Genomic DNA, 16836 nt, shown 5'->3' on the forward strand with positions numbered 1-16836 from the left:
CTGGAGAAGAGGAGCGCTGGTCCTTACATGACTAAAGGCAGAAGGGCAAGTGAGCCCAACACTGAGCAAAGCCTCTTTTATAAGGACCTTCATCCCATTCACACGAGGAAGGGTCTCATGGCCTAATCACCTCTTAAAGGCTCCAACTCTAATACCATCATGTTGGGTATTAGTTTCAACACCTGAATTTTGGAGGAGACACATTCAAACCGCATTCCACACCCACACAGTCCCACACCCCCCAGCCCTGTACCTGCACACACCCACACACAATCCCACAGATCAAGGACCTATGAAGCGACCCTTCTGCCTCTCATTACCTCCCATACCCCCATGCTGAGGAAGCCTTTCAGAGCATGAACCAGAACAAGGCTCCAATCCCTGGCAGAGGACTGGGAGCTATCCTCCATGGCTCATGTGAGGGATCAGGCATTCAGAGGTTAGCAACTGCCCAAGGTCAACAGCCAGCCAGAAGTAGACTTGGCCACTCTCAGTGGGCCTGAGACAGAACCAGGTGACAGTTATGGTGATGGGGGGGGCTGCCTCAGTTTCCCCATCTGCAACAAATCCTTGAGGAAGTCATAGGGAGTGAGTGAGGTGATGTGGATCACAGGTTCCACAGATCCCAGAGTGGCTGGTGGACGGGAGGGTGTTGGATTGAGGCAGAAGGGTGATAGGTGTGGCCCTGGGCTGGAACCCAAATGGACCCTGCTTCTATAACTACAGGTCTCATCACTCTTTGTCTCAGTTTCCTCACCTATGAGGACCACATTGTAGGGGTACACAGTGGCTGGCCTTACTGCCCTACCACCTGCACACGGGCTCATGATTGCTGCTGCTCCCTGTCCCCCAGCCTTGCCCGTCTCCCCAAGCCTGTGGGGTCTCAGGGTCCTGCCCAGATGAGACAGTTCTGTGAACATCAGTAGGGTTATCACCCTCACATCAGGGTGGGTGCCAGACACGGGTACTTTTATCTAATTATAAACCAGTGGGTTGGTCAAGTGTTGATAGATCTCTAAATCTCATAAACTAGGTTTTCCAGAACTGGCTTGTATTATCAGACAGTGTTTTGTTTTGTTTTGCTTTGTTTTGTTTAATGTTTAGGTATTGTGTATTTATCAGGAAAGGCTGGCAGCGCTTGAATGTGTTTGTGTACTTTAGCTGCAGGGTAAGCCCACTTCTGGTATGTGAGCAGACCAAAACTACACTGGATGGTAGATTTTTGGGGGGTGGGGGCGGCAGGGGCAGGGTGTGGGGTAGTAGTTAAGCTGTCCAGCAATTTGGATTTATTTAATTTTAATTGCGTTTATATATCTAGTTCATGAGGCCCTGCACAGAATGAGATATATATATATATGAATATGAAATTCAGGAGAGATTCTAGACATTGAGGGAAAGCCACTGAAATTTGGATTTATTTAATTTTAATTGTGTTTATATATCTAGTTCATGAGGCCCTGCACAGAATGAGATATATATATATATATGAATATGAAATTCAGGAGAGATTCTAGACATTGAGGGAAAGCCACTGAGGGAATTAGCTTATAGAGAATAGTCAAGGCTGTGAGTATGGCTGAGTTTAACCACAAGAACTTAAAGTATGGAAAGAAAAGAGGGCAGCAGGCAGATCTCTGCTGAATACCAGTGTTTAAGGATTTGATTTAAGAAGAAGATTCAGCAAAAGAAATCAGGAGGAACCAAAAAGACTGAATTTTTAGAAGTGTTTATTATGGAAAATTTCAAACACACACAAAAGTAGACAAAATAGTGTAATGAATCTCCATGGGTATCACTCAGATGCAACAATTATCAATTTGTGGACAACCTCTACCCCTCCCCCACCCTTCCCCTACCATTTATTTTAAAACAGACCCCAAACACCATATCATTTTATTTATATTTCAGTATGTATCTCTAAAAGTTTTTTTAAACATAGCCATAATACCATGATTGTACCTTAAAAAGTTAACAGTAATTATATTCAGTGTTCTTATTTTTGTTTATCTTGTAAATGTTTTGTTTTATGGTTTGTTTGAATCAGGATCCAAAAAAGATCCACACATTGTGATTAGTTAATATGTCCTTAAGTTTCTTTTCATCTATAGGTTCTCCTGTTTCTTTTCTGTGTTTTCTTGCAATCTCCCATTGAAGAAACTGGGGCTATGGAATTTTCTGTAGTCTATTGATTACATCTTTGTGGTATCATTTAACATGTTCCTCTGTCCCCTGAATTAGCTGCAAACTGGTTGTTGAATCTAGAAACTGGATTAGATTTAGGGGGTTTTTTTTGATAAGGCTTCATCAGAGGTGGTATTGTATATATTTCCATAATAACTGGTTGTCTGTGTTTTTGTGATGTTAGCAGCCATTGATGATTAGGGGTTACAAAGTGATGACATTCTAGTTCTATCATTCAAGGATAGAATTTAAGTATTGGATGATAAATATGTGAGGGTTCTTCAAAAAGTTCATGGAAAAATAGAATTAAAAGATAATATGCATCTTTCCAGGGACTTTTTGAAGCTTCCTCATATTAGATTGTCTTTAAGATCCCTGAATTTCTATATTTGTTTAAATCCTCTAGGAGGGAAGAAATTTTATTTTGTTTATATGTGCTATTCCATTTGAGAAGCACAGTCTCGCTGGTTTGTGCTTCTATCTTTCATATTTGTATTTGAAAATTGCCTGTAACCTAATAAGATGCAGCTCTTGAAAAGTTGTAGGTAAGCAAGTTATCTGCTTCATATGCACTTTGGACATTTGGTGGTAATCTGCTCTCAAAAACTGAAGTTAAGAGAGATAGAACCTAGAAGTTCCAGATATGCATATTGATCCTTTATGTAATTATTAATTTAAAAAAAATTTATAGTCTTATACCAGTTATACAAAATAATTTTGCTTCATTCAAGTTATGCAAAAGATCACATTTTGAAGTTACACCATCTTTTTATATAACTTCCTTCTATTTAAAATGAATTTATTCCAGCCCTAGAATCTAATGTCACATTTGTTTGGTTGCCAAATAACCATTTTAAAACTAGAGACATTCTGTTCCCAAAACCCTTATATAATTTGGAGTAAGTTCCCTCCTCAATGTGGTAAGGACACATTTTTTTACCCAGTGTATGCTTTTAGAAAACATAGCACATATCATTTTTTCTTCTTCTTTCTTTATTTTTTTATTATTGTAGCATAGTTGATTGTACATATCTGTGGGGTACGGAGTTGAACACATATCATTGTAATGTTTACCTTTAGCCATTAGATAATTAGTACATAATGAAAATAATAGATAGGTGGATAATGGATCTAGCATCTAAATGCAGGATTAGATATCATATTCCATTCTTTCTACATAATTAAATGTATTAATGTTCCATACCAAAATATCTCTTTGGAATTTTTGAAAAGCCCCAACCCAGAGTAGGTGCTGATGTACTCCTCATTTAGAACACTTCCTGTTTTGCACTATCAAGGTCTCCTTCCTTCATAGTATGGTCAATAGTATGGCAAGCCAATGCTTGCTAAGAATGAACCAGATTTTCCTACTGAAGAGTCACAAGTTGCAAAAAATCTAGTTAGTAGTCAGCTTTGTCTAAAACAGAAAATTTGTAATAGTTGGCTCTAATAAATCATGATTGGACTATTCATAAGTCATATGTCATATCAGAAAGCAAGAGAACTTGAGAAATAATGTACTTTTGACTATTAGGATGACTGTTATCCATACTTTGAAATGAGATTAGAGTGAACATTGTAAGAGAGCTATAATACACCTGTTTGTTCCTGATTCAGCTAATATGAGTTATGCACAGGATTGGAATGGCTGAGGTGCTGTGCAAAATCTACATGTGAAAGTAAACCTGGAATTGAGGATTAATCTTTTTATTTCCCTGCAGATTATCATCAGTGTATAGATTTTGTGTCTTTGGTGTTATACCACTGTTTTTAACAATTCGTATAATTCTCATCTGCTATTTAAATAAAATATTTTTAAAAATAACTTAGTTGCATAGATTATATAATAATTTAGTTGACTGTATTATAAAATTTAGATGGTAGTAACATTTTCTAAGACTCAAATGGCAAAAGGCATTTTGTCAGACTTTTCTTAACCTCAATTTATTTGCATAAGATTTTTAATTTGCTGTAGTATAATATAAGGATGTCATTTTCTAATTCTATAAATCCATTATTAACTTATAAAAATGGTCAAGATAATTAAACCCCATACATTGTAGGGAAATTCATTCACTTGAATTTTATGATGATTTCAAAAAGATTTTCAATGAACATTTACCACACATGCACTCCGTAGTACTCACCAAAGAGAAACAAAACCCAGATCTTCCTTCAGTAAATATACAGGCTACTGGAGGATCCAGACTCATAAATAATAATTGTAATACACTGTAAGAAGTGCTGTAATAATAGTATGTATAAATAGTATGGAGCATAGATAAAATAATGGTCATTTATTTCTAAAGGGGAACTGGTCGGAGAAGTCATGTTTGATCTGGGCTTTGAAATATAAACAGGAATTAACGAGATGGATAAGGTAGAAAATGACCTTCACTTTGCAGGATAAACAGAAGGAACAACCATTTGTCCTTCCCCCTTACTCCAAAACTCTACTGTCTGACATAAGCAATGCTGATAATCTGTTTTTATTACTCATTACAGGGCACTGGAATTGGCTGTAAAATACAAAACACATGTTGATACAGTTCTTGCTTACCGTCAAAAATTTTTAGAAACGTTTGGTAAACAGGAAACTAATAAACGGTACTTGCAGTATGCAGAAGAAGTAAGTATTATATAGTATTTGATAATAATGTATATGCTTTATAAATATACATAATATTCATTTTAATGAGACAAAAATTGAATGATTCATGCCATACTCTCTAAAAGAATTACTTTTTGCCTTATGATGTTGTAGTCTTATTTTGACTATATGATTATTGTACTAAACCTTTTTCTGGAATCTTTATGTTTTGATTAATTTGAGTCTGGTTTCATACTATTCAATTTGTATTAAGTTTGGATACTATTTGATTTTTTTAGATAAATAATATAGATGGCTGTGATAAAAGCTTCTATCTCCTGAATTTTGTCTTCCACCAGCTGCCCCTTCTGCTTTAGGGGACATACAAGTGTTCTTCAAAGAGTTTATGGAAAGCTAGAATTAAAAGATAATGCAAATATTTTCATGAACTTTTTGAAGACCCCTTGTATATAAGCAGAGAGTGCACTGGCCAGAAAAGGCATACTTCGTCACTTTGTAGAATTCTAGGGAGCTAGATTGTACCTCACAGAGCTACCTTGCCTAGGTAGACTTCACTTTCAGAGAATGCTCAACCTTTGACTCCCAAACTCCTACCAGAATCTCTGCTTTTATCATTCCAGTTAGAAGAAAGTCATTCCAGTACTATCTCCTGAATTTTGTCTTCCACCAGCTGCCCCTTCTGCTTTAGGGGACATACAAGTGTTCTTCAAAGAGTTTGTGGAAAGCTAGAATTAAAAGATAATGCAAATATTTTCATGAACTTTTTGAAGACCCCTTGTATATAAGCAGAGAGTGCACTGGCCAGAAAAGGCATACTTCGTCACTTTGTAGAATTCTAGGGAGCTAGATTGTACCTCACAGAGCTACCTTGCCTAGGTAGACTTCACTTTCAGAGAATGCTCAACCTTTGACTCCCAAACTCCTACCAGAATCTCTGCTTTTATCATTCCAGTTAGAAGAAAGTCATTCCAGTACATATCAGTCCACAAGGATTATAGGTGCTATTTGTCCCAGTACCTAGAGCATAACTGATTGAGGCCACTTACCCAGATCCCTCTAGGCTCAGGCAGCAGAAATAGAGCTTACCTCTCTAGCCTTGTAGACAAAGAGGCTTGACTCCCAAGAGCTGTAATGTCAAGGCAGGACTAACATTGCTTATGGTCCTGTAAACCAGTTCTTTAGCCTTTTACTCATTTATTCAAAAAATGTTATAAGATCTCATTCTGAGCTAGGAGCTTATAGACTATAGTGGATTAGATTATGTCCCCCCAAAACTCACTGAAACTTGAATCGTGTCCCCCAAGTTTTATGTATTAAAAAGTTGGCCCTCACTGTGACTGTTAAGAGGGTGGGAAATCCTGTTCTGGAAATTAAATGGTGGGGCCTTGAAGAGGTGATTAGATTGTAAGACCATGCTGCAGTGAATGGATTAATAATGGTGGTCAGGGGCATGGTTCTAAAGGCTTTAAAAGGAGGGATGAGGAGGTTATTCTCTCTGCTCTTTCTGCTTCCACCATCTTGCAGTGTGAGACCCCTGGGTCCTTGTTGCCACCACCAGATGGACCTTGGACTTTCCAGCTTCAGAAACTCTGAGCAATAAATTTCATTTTCTTTATAAATCATCCAGTTCCAGATATTTTGTTATAAGCAACAGAAAAGGACGAATACATAGCCTATGGAAGTTCTCCTAGGGATAGAATAAAACTGAATGTTCTGATCCATCTATGGGCAGGGTAGGTGTATTAGTCTATTTCTTGTTGCTATAACAGAATGTCTGAGACTGGGTGATTTATAAAGAAAAGAGGTTTATTTGGCTTACAATTCTGGGACAGCTGCATCTGGCATGGACCTCAGGCTACTTCTACTCATGGCAGAAAATGGCAGGCAGCCAGCGGGTACAAGCAGATCACATGCCAAGAGGAAGCAAGAGAGAGAGAGAGAGACAGGAGGTGCCAGGGTCTTTGAAACAACAAGCTCTCGTGGGAACTAAGGAAGAACTTACTACCCCCACCCCCAGTGAGAGCATTAATTCGTTCATGAGGGATCTGCTCCCATGACTCATACAGCTCCCAATACTGCCACATTGGGGATCAGATTTCCACATGAGTTTTGCGGGGGACCAACTCTATCATATCCAAACTCTATCAGCAGGTTAAAGGAACCTTGGGAAGAGGAGAGAAGGGAGGGAGAGGCACCTACAATTTCTGCTAAAGCTAACATTATCCATTTATATTTAGAATACAAATATATTTAGAATATATTTAGAATACTACGTTTTTGGACTGCAGAACAGTTTTCAGAGTAGTGAGACCTTTGGAGCCATTCTTAAAGTTTAGCAATGCAATTTCAACCTCTGGATCCAGGATATCTACAAGTTGTGGGTTTTGTGGTAGAAAGGAAATGTATTTTATAGAAGTGCCACAAACTTTTTTTCGTTTTCAGTAGGAGACTGCTAAGTACTGAAGTGAATCCTGGGAGTTTGGGCTATGAGGGCTTGCTCTACCACTAGGAAAAACCCAGTATCCCTGGGATCCTAAGGCTATGCCCTAATTCATAGAACATGACAGCAGCCACCACCAATACAGTGCTAAGCAGCCCAGAGAATCACCAGATCACCTGATCTTTTTTGTCACAGTTTTGAAAATGTGGTCATATGTTAAAACTGAGCACCCACCTTAAATTTATTTTACTGTATAATTTTTAAGCAGGTTAATGCTACTCTGCTTCCTCCTCGTCATCATCATCAATATTTTTTCAATATTTTTACATGAGGTACTTTTGAGAACGTAGAAAATATGTTCCTTACCCTATAGGAAATTATATTTTAGATAGTAAAAACTTAACATTCTTATTTTCTTTTTCATTATATATGTACTCAACTGCTACCAAAATACAATACTTCAGTCTTATAAGAGTAGCAGGAATTTCCAAAGTGGAGTAACCAGAACATGGCTTTTTAGATACTTTGTTTTCTTTTCATCCTGAAATCATCTAGGTTACTTTGAATCCCTATGCACTATGTTCTAGTTTTCTACTTTTCTTCTTCATAAATGTGATTTAGAAGTTAACTAAAAATTTTAAAGCAGTATTTTAAGATGAAAACTATTTTGACTTAAAATTTCCCAGTACTGAGATAAAATTTAACACTAGGAGAATAGCTTTTGAGAATCCCTGTGCTACTTCCTGATCTTTTGGCTTTATTTAGGTCTATAATCTAGTCACAATCTATCATCCATACTTATCTGTCTTTGCTAAAGTTGTGATTATATAAATCCTTCATTTCAGAACTAAAATTTGAATAGAAAAGGATCATTTAAAAATGACATTGAGGAATTTATTCTAGATTTCTGGTGAATTCTGGTGGGCTCGTGATACATACTTTGTGAAAGTTTATAAGTGAATGGAATCTACCAATTATAACGGAGGAAGTGAGAGGTTTGACATATATTCATGTTTTTGAGCCCTGAAATGTTATTATGGGCATTTCTAATTTAAAATGTGGAAATCTGGGATTCATTCAAGATGTACTATCTTCTAAGAACCCTATTATTTAGAATCATTGTATTTGATCTACAATGGTATTCAGTAAATATTTGTAAAATAAATTGTAAATCTGGCAAATAAAATCCTGTCAAGGAATACATTCAATTTATTGAATACATACTCTGTACAAGAAGATTCAGGAAGTACTTAAAACATTAAGCTAGGAAAAAGAAAAAGAGTTTAAAAAATCAAACTCAGGAGCAGAATTTCAGAACGTATAGAATTTTGAAGAAGATCCAGAAGAGTCAGCACTCTAGTTAAGACAAACCACTTCAGGCATAGCTGCTATCTAAGCTGACTTGCAGGTTTTAAGGCCTTATAATAGTGAGAAGTTGTTAAATGATAACTCATTTGCTGGGTAATTATTTACCCCATTCAGTATTTATTGAGTGCCTCCTGTGGACAATGTTCTCTCCTTGGTTCTTGGGATATGATAGTAAAGGTGACAAACACTGGTCCTGGCATCATGAAGTTTATATTCAAACGGAGGTGATGGTTAATTACATAGTTAGTTCATTTCAATTGTGATAATTGCCTTGAAGGAAGTATATGTGGTGCCATGAGACTTTATGAATGGGGAACCTGATCTAGGGTGGGGGAGTCAGCAGAGACTTTTCTAAGCAGAGCAAATGATATTTGAGCTGAGCTCTAAAGGATGAATAGTAGAAGCTGACTGGGGTTGGGGGTGGAGCAAGGGCGTGCACATGTTCCAGGCAGTGGGAAGGCTCTCAAGTGGAACAGATTCTTTTTTTTTTTCTTTGGTGGCTGGCCGGTTCTGGGGTCTGAAACCATGTCCTTGGTGTTATAAGGGAGTGTTCTAACCAACTGAGCTAACTGTTCCTCAAGTGGAACAGAATAAAAGCTACAAGGAGATTGACTTGAGGGTTTCATAGCACAGATTAAATAATCGGAAGCCATTGACAGGCAGTAACATGATCATTTTTCCGTTTTAAAATCCCAATTCCTAAAAATAATGGAAACTTAAGATTTGACAAAATTATCAGTCAGTTAAAGGATATGATAATAAGAGCAAATGTATGAAGTCTTAAAAGAATGGGGTGGAATCCTGAGTGATTGCTTTGAGTCCTGGGTGGTTGGAATACTGGTTAGAACCAGATGTCAAAGGGTCTGTGTTAAGAGAATAAGCTTCATGATGAAGGCAATGAGAAGACTTGGAGGTTTGTAATCAAGAGAATGACTTGAAAGATAACTTTGGATGTGAAAGGTAGATTAGTGGGTGGTGAGTAGGAGACCAGTTGGGAAGTTACTATAATAGTCCCACAAGGACACAGAAAGGGTAAAATTAATGTAAGAAGGAACTCAACGGTAAAATTAAGAGAACAATTGTGGTTGGGGGTGGGAGGCAAGGCATTGGAGAATAACTTCACCATTTCTAATGCGGGCAACTGGCAGATGGAGATGCCATTAATCTAGAAAAAGAATACATGAAAATATATAAGTTTTGGACCTTTGTGTTTGAATACATGAAAATATACTTTTTTTTAAAGTTTGAAATGTCAGTGGGGTGTTCAGGTGGAGCTATCTAGTAGGCAGTTAGAAATATAAATGTGAACACCAAAGGATATTGACAAAGGAGAAATCAGGGCTAGACAACTAAATTTATTATCATGACCATCTAGGTATAGTAGAAGCTATATCTGTTGATAAGATCTAGGGAAAGTATGAGAAAGATATAGTTGAAACTTTGGTGAATATTAATAGTTAAGAGGTCGTTGAAGGAAATCAGAATATGTCACCCCAAAATATGCCTTTTTGACATAACATTGTTGACCTTAGGGAAATTAAGAAGCTGCAAACAAAGGAAGAGCTCTCTCTCTCTTTCCTCCCCTTTTCCACCTAAAGACAGGATATAAATTCTCCTTTACTGGATAACTCTTATCAGCTCAGAGATGCTACCAGAGGAATCTGCAAACAAACCTTACTCCACTAGTTTCTTCCCACATACTTACCTTCCCACAGTTTCCTGCCTCTGGAAACCTAAAACTGCTTTCATTTGTCTTGTCACTTCTCTAAAATTTATTGTTCTTTGTTGAAGATGCTATATAAGCCAAAGTTCTAAGCCATTGCTTTGAGTTATCCTTCACTGAGGTTCCTCCTACATGATGTGTTAATAAACTTGCTTGTTTTTCTCTTGTTAATCTATCTTTTATTACAGGAGTCTATTCGAACTTCAAACTTATGAGGGTTGAGGAGAAATTATATTTCCTCCCCAACATAGTCTAGAGGAAGAATATAGGAAAAAAGAGAAAGAAAGGAGCATTTAGCAAGGAGAGGAGAAACCAGGAGAGAGTGGTATTATATATATATATACAGTCTAATATGAGAGATTTCCCAAAGAGCAGTGGTCTACAAGGTCCAGAGAATGCTCCTCTCTCAGGGCCTTGCTCTTGCCTCTGTCAGCATGTTCTTCCCCAGTGTATTAGTCTGTTTGTGTTGCTTATAACAAAATACCTGAAACTGGGTAATTTGTAAAGATACAGTTTATTGCTTACAGTTTCGGAGGCTGAGAGGTCCAAAGTCCAAGGAACACATCTGGTCAGGCCCTTTTCCTGGTGTTGACTACAGCCAGCACAGGGTGTCACATGGCAAAATGGCAGAAGCAGAGTGAGAGAGACTCTCATGTGCTCTCCTTTCAAAGCCCTCGGAACCATGCTGATGACCACCATTAAACCATCAATTTATTAATCCATTTACTAGGGCACAGTCCTCACAATCTAATCACCTCTTCAAAACCCCACCTTTCAATTACCATAATAGGATTTCCCACCCTCAATAGTTACAGTGGGGATTAAGCTTCATTGAGTGTGGGGGAACTTTCAATCTGTAGAACCCAGATACACACCTAGGTTCACTCAGTCATCTCCTTCAGGAGGTCTTAATATCACCTTTTCAGAGACATCAGCTTCTCTGATCACCCTATCTGAAATACAACCAGAAGTTCATCAAGTAAATTGATGACAGTGCAACCTCCTACTCTACCCCTGGTACTCACTATCTCCCTTCCCTATTTTCAAAACCTTTATGCTTCTGACATACTGTATCTATTCTTATTTTTGTTTATACCTTTCTTCTACTGTTATCTGTCTTTATTATCTCTTCATGAACACAGTTAATTTTTTTTTGTTCATTGCTGAATCCTTGTACTTAGGAAATCTTTGGCATATACTAGTCACTAAATATTTGTTGAATGAATAATTGAATCATTCTGAGAAGGTATACAAGATAAAGACTGAAAACAGCTGATGATGGCTTTAGTGAAAAGTTTCTGAAGTGTAGTGGGAACACAGTGATATTACAGTGGTCTAGTGAGAGAATGGGAATCAGGAATGAAAAGAAGAATGAGGGTGGTAGCTGTCAGGGAGACAGAGCAGAGAGGCAAGGACAATAAGAAGGAGTCAATCAGGAGAAAGAAACTGAGCGTATGAGTAATACCTGAAGGCAGATGTCCTAGAGGAGTCAAAGAAGATGGGATCAGGGATATATGTGAGGAGGTTGGCCTGAGACAGAAGGGAAAGAGAAGGATGGGTATAGGTATAGGTAAGTTTGTGAGTACAAGGAAGGGAAATTAAGTGAATTCATGCCTGATGGGCACTATATTCTCTGTAAAGTAGGAAGCTGATTTTCAGCTGAGAATAAGGGAGATGGGGTAAAGGATGGAGAGCCATTTGGTATGATTTTGAAACTGCTTCTATGTGAATAGAAATAGACTAGGGATTAGAATAAGAAGTGCCAAATAGTATTGGCACTCACTCCCTATGATTGAAAAGGATGGGTTTTAGTGTAGAAGTCACTTGACAGCTGTCAGAGAACATCCTTATCTAAAACCTACTATTAAAAGTATTTGAATCCAAGGACTAAATTATCTGTAGAACCCTGTTCTAAAACTGGATAAATGCCAAAGTGAAAGTGAAACATTTCAGTAGGATCACTGTCAACTGACACCCTCATTTGTATTATAACAAGTAACTAATAGAGATGTCATCAATTTATTTGATGGACTTCTGGCGCAACAGAGCAACAATTGTTCAGTGTAGCATCAATATATGGTTTTGTTATGACTGATTTGAGAAGCAAATCAATTTAAGGCTGGAAGAATGCCAAGGTATTCATCAAGTTTTGTCTTCCTCTTTGTAAATGTTTTGTTAGACATGGAAATGAGTATTTTACCATTTGAAAGATAGCAAGTTTTGGCCTAATTGAAAAATTAGGCTTTCAAATAATCTAACATTTGTTCTGCTTTTCAATGTTAGTACCAGACAGTTATCTTCTATGAGTAAAAGGAATTCTATTAATTCATCTATTTTATATATTATAGATAAGTATGTGGAATTATTATTTTTAAAAAGGAGACCAAAAATATCCACAAATTACTTCACAGAAATTTAGATATAGGATATTGGAATAGAAAAGAACCAAATACTTAATTTCATCAATTTCTAGCACAAAATAAGGGAGGTATGGAGTCTTATTAATGTTAAATTAACCTGTCACCCAAGATAAATCTATTCAAGCAGCAAGTAGTACCTCAGTCTGATTTAATGCTATTTGCTTCATTCAACTCCCCTGCATGGAGGTGAAAACCTTTTCACTTTTGTCTCAGTTTCAGGGGGTTGGGTTTATTTCATAGTAAATCAGACCGTTTAATCTAGGAACCAATTTTTCCCATGTCTTTTCTCAGAGACAACACACATTCCTAAATTAGTGATCTCCAAACTTTGTTAAACGGTGGAATTTTTTTCCTAAAGAAATTGCTCATAGAACTCAGGGCTGAGTCCATTGCTAGCATCAAATCTAATGAACTTAAGAGTGGGATGGGGCAGGGCTAGGGGAGGGGAGACTGCATCGCAGATAGAAGGAAAGCAAACAAAAGTGTTATCACTTTTCCTTTATACTTTTTATGTGTCTCTAAGGCTAGCTTTCCCTCTGTTTCCTCTAAAAAAAAAAATCTTTTCATCGTCTTAAAGAGCTCTGTCTCACTTTAAGAGTTGTTGAAAGGGATTCACTTTTGCAGAATATGCTCGGGGGAAGGTAATGTTCCCCAATCTTTCCTCACAGCTAGGCTTCTATGGAAAACTCAGTATCTAAGGTCTGAAGAACTGGTCTGTTTCAAACATGGCTTGGTGGCCAGGGGGGAAGGTAATGTTCCCCAATCTTTCCTCACAGCTAGGCTTCTGTGGAAAACTCAGTATCTAAGGTCTGAAGAACTGGTCTGTTTCAAACATGGCTTGGTGGCCAGAGCTATGTACATTTTTCCTCTTTGGAGGAGAGTAGGCTACTTTCTCCCCAGCCTTGTCCTGAGCACCTATGCAGAATCCTAAGCCTCTGTGGAACTGTTTAGATGCGCCTTTTATAAATAGCTGCAACTAGGTTTTGAATCACAGTGAGTCTTTGCTTTTTATTATATAATTATCTGTTTGGTCTTATTATTAAAGCTATTTCGTTTTTCTTAGTACTTCTTCTTGTTAAAGTTTATTTTTTTTGATGCCCTCTTTTTCTCTAATGTTTTGGAAGTCATACTTTCTATTTATGTTTACTGTTGGTTACTTATCTTTCCATGAACTCTTTGAAGTACCCTTGTATTAGCATGTGTCTTCTTCTGTTGCAGCTTCAAATAGATTGGGAGAAAATCAAAGCCAAAATTGAAATGGAAATCACGAAAGAACAAGAGAGATCATCAAGCAGCCAGTCCAGTAAGAGTATGGGTCTAATGCACTAAATGCCATACTTACCTATAAGAAGTTTTCTTTTGAAACTAATTCTGATTAACCAAGGATAAGCATGTTTTAGTTGCTAAAGAAAAAGGCATAGTCTTTAAATAAGTATAAGCATTTTCTATGTATTTAATATTAAAAGTACATTAAGAAAGATTAAGCACAAAGTAATTAATGTAATTCCATCATTTATATTTTTCTACTAATTAGAACAATATTAGGACAATATTCCTATATACTTAGGATATATCTTTGTAGTGTTGATTATATTTCAGTTTTTTGTCTATTACTTTATCCCTGAATCTTCAGCATGAACAAATATTACTGCTGATAATAAAACATTGGATTCTTTAAAATGTATGTTATCATTAATTTCTATTTGACCTCTAAATTGTAAAGTGCCTCCAAAAGTTTATTTATGCCACAAAAATACATGAGGATAGATATGTGAAAATGTTTAACAATGCATATACTTCTACACCAAAGTTCACAGCAGCGTTATTTAAATAGCAAAAGGTGGAAACTCAAATGTCTGTCAACAAATGAATGGATAAACAAATGTGGAACATACATACAATGGGATAAAATTCTGCCTTAAAAAGGAATGAGTGCTGATACATTCTATAACATGAATGAACCTTGAAAACGTTGAGTGAAATTAGCCAGACACAAAAGGTCAAATATTGTATGATTGCACTTATATGAGGTACCTACATTAGGTAAATTTACAGAGACAGAAAGGAGAATAGAGGTTATCAGGTACTATGGGGAGAGGGAAAGTTATTATTTAATGGATACAGAGTTTCTGTTTGGGATGAACAAGTTCTGGGCATGGATAGTGGTGATGGTTGCACAACATTGTGACTGTTAATGCCACTGAATTGTAAATCAGTGATTTAAAATTATAAATTGTAAATTTTGTTATGTATATTTTAACAACCATAATTTTAAATTACATATATAGAATGAGCAAGAAGTATTTTCTTCCATAGCTTGGCTATTGTCTAAGAGAAAGAAGGAAGGAAAGAAAGACCACAGTGGTGCGTTGCACTTGCAGAAGGAGAGAACGTACCTTGGGATACAAAGTGGAGTAGTGGGGTGAAGGGGAGGAGATGGGGATAATTGGGTGGGGAATGGAGTACAATGGAGTATGGGTCTGGCCTTCACATCTTGGGCACGAGGGGTGACAATCAGCTTTGTATTATGAATATTCATAACCAATAAAAAATAAATAAAATAAAATTTAAACAAGTATTTTCTCCATTTCTTTCCTGACTTGAGAATGTTCAGGCTTTAGGCCCTGGCATCTGAATTTGTGAAAATCTCCTTAGGTGATAAACCTGTTTGACTAGCTTTAATTCAGTAAGTCCCAAGATTATTATTATTACAAAACCTTTTTAACAATAACACAAATACCCCTTAGAATGTCTTCCATGAGCCCATTTTTGGAAATGGTACATTATAGAGTAGGTATGTGTATATACATGGGAAAGGAATTAACCTCTCTCACTGCCATTTTAATTACTATGTCTTGGTTTATTTTACAGAAATGTTCTTTTCTTTGTGTTCAGTTTGTGAAATCTAATTGAGCAGTTTACTTCTAAGTTGTACTTCTAAGTTTATATATGTTGTCTTTACTGCTATTTTTCAATAAGAAGTATAAAAAGAAAAAAGGTTAGAAGGGTGAATGTTATATTATGTATATTTTAGCACAATAAAAAAAATTAAAAGAAAAAAACATGTTTGTGTACTAAAAAAATTTTTAAAAAGAAATATGTCTGTTCTAGCAACGATTCTCTGATATCCTACAACTCAGTTCAATTCTGACTCTAACTACCTGGAGTTATTGTCAGATATGGCAAGTTAAAGGGCAAGGTCCCCAGCAAGATTGCCCTTACTTCGGACACCAGCTGCAAGTGGAGTCCCCAGGCTACTTGCACTTATGTCTGACTTGATTACACATTTGAGGGTTCCCACAACTCAGAATCAGGTTTGATAATTTGCTAGAATGATTCTCAGAACTCACTGAAATGCTTTACTAGTTTTATTAAAAAGATACAACTCAGGAACAGCCATGTGGAAGAGATAAGGTCTGAGAGAAAGGAGGGATGTGGGGGTGAAGAGGAAGGGAACAGAACTTCCACCTTCTTCTGGTGGAAAATCCAGGTATGTCATCTTCCCAGCACGTTACTGTGTTCACCAATCAGGAAGCTTCCCCCAGCCTTGCTGGTCCTGAGTTTTTTTAAAATCAGTGTTTCATTACATAAAATCTCCAGCATCCCCTCCTCTGAGGCTGAAATTCCAGCCCTCTAACCATGTGGTTGGTTTTTCTGGCCACCAGCCCCCATCCTGAAGCTATCTAGGCCTCCTCCCCCAAGAGTCACCTCATTAGCATAACAAAGATAGTTTTACACTAAGGAAATTCCAAGGATTTTGGAAGATCTATGCCAGGAGCCCTCCTCCTCCCCCGAGTCTAGATATATTCTTTGTACCTCACAGGCCACCTCCTGGTCCTTGACCATAGGATCTGTTATAGAAAAATGATAATACCCAACTGAGCATACTGTTTTGTATGTGTATTACAAATTACAATTGTAATTTCCCAAAATATTTGACAATCAATATCAGCCTTGTAATCTTACCAACAATGCTAGTGTTAGAGAATATCACTATAAGCATATTGCATTATGGTAGATGTAGCCTGAGAAATAAGAGTTTATAAAGATACTGTTACATTACTAAAGTCCCATCTAGTCTCTAATTAAAATC

The 16836-nt window shown here is 37.0% G+C and overlaps 1 protein-coding gene across 1 annotated transcript in view; it reads left to right on the plus strand.

The window, feature by feature from the left end:
- The window catches only part of IFT80 (intraflagellar transport 80), a 124691-nt gene extending 110268 nt beyond the window's left edge, over positions 1-14423 (plus strand). The window contains exons 19-20 of the mRNA XM_008581208.1: positions 4687-4810; positions 13962-14423. Coding sequence (XP_008579430.1) covers positions 4687-4810; positions 13962-14072 — 235 coding nt within the window. The 3' untranslated portion in view covers positions 14073-14423. The remainder of the gene's footprint in view (positions 1-4686; positions 4811-13961) is intronic.
- The last annotated feature ends 2413 nt before the right edge of the window (positions 14424-16836 follow it).

Source organism: Galeopterus variegatus, unplaced genomic scaffold (assembly GCF_000696425.1).
Source record: "Galeopterus variegatus unplaced genomic scaffold, G_variegatus-3.0.2 Scaffold2294, whole genome shotgun sequence".
Classification (NCBI taxonomy): domain Eukaryota; kingdom Metazoa; phylum Chordata; class Mammalia; order Dermoptera; family Cynocephalidae; genus Galeopterus; species Galeopterus variegatus.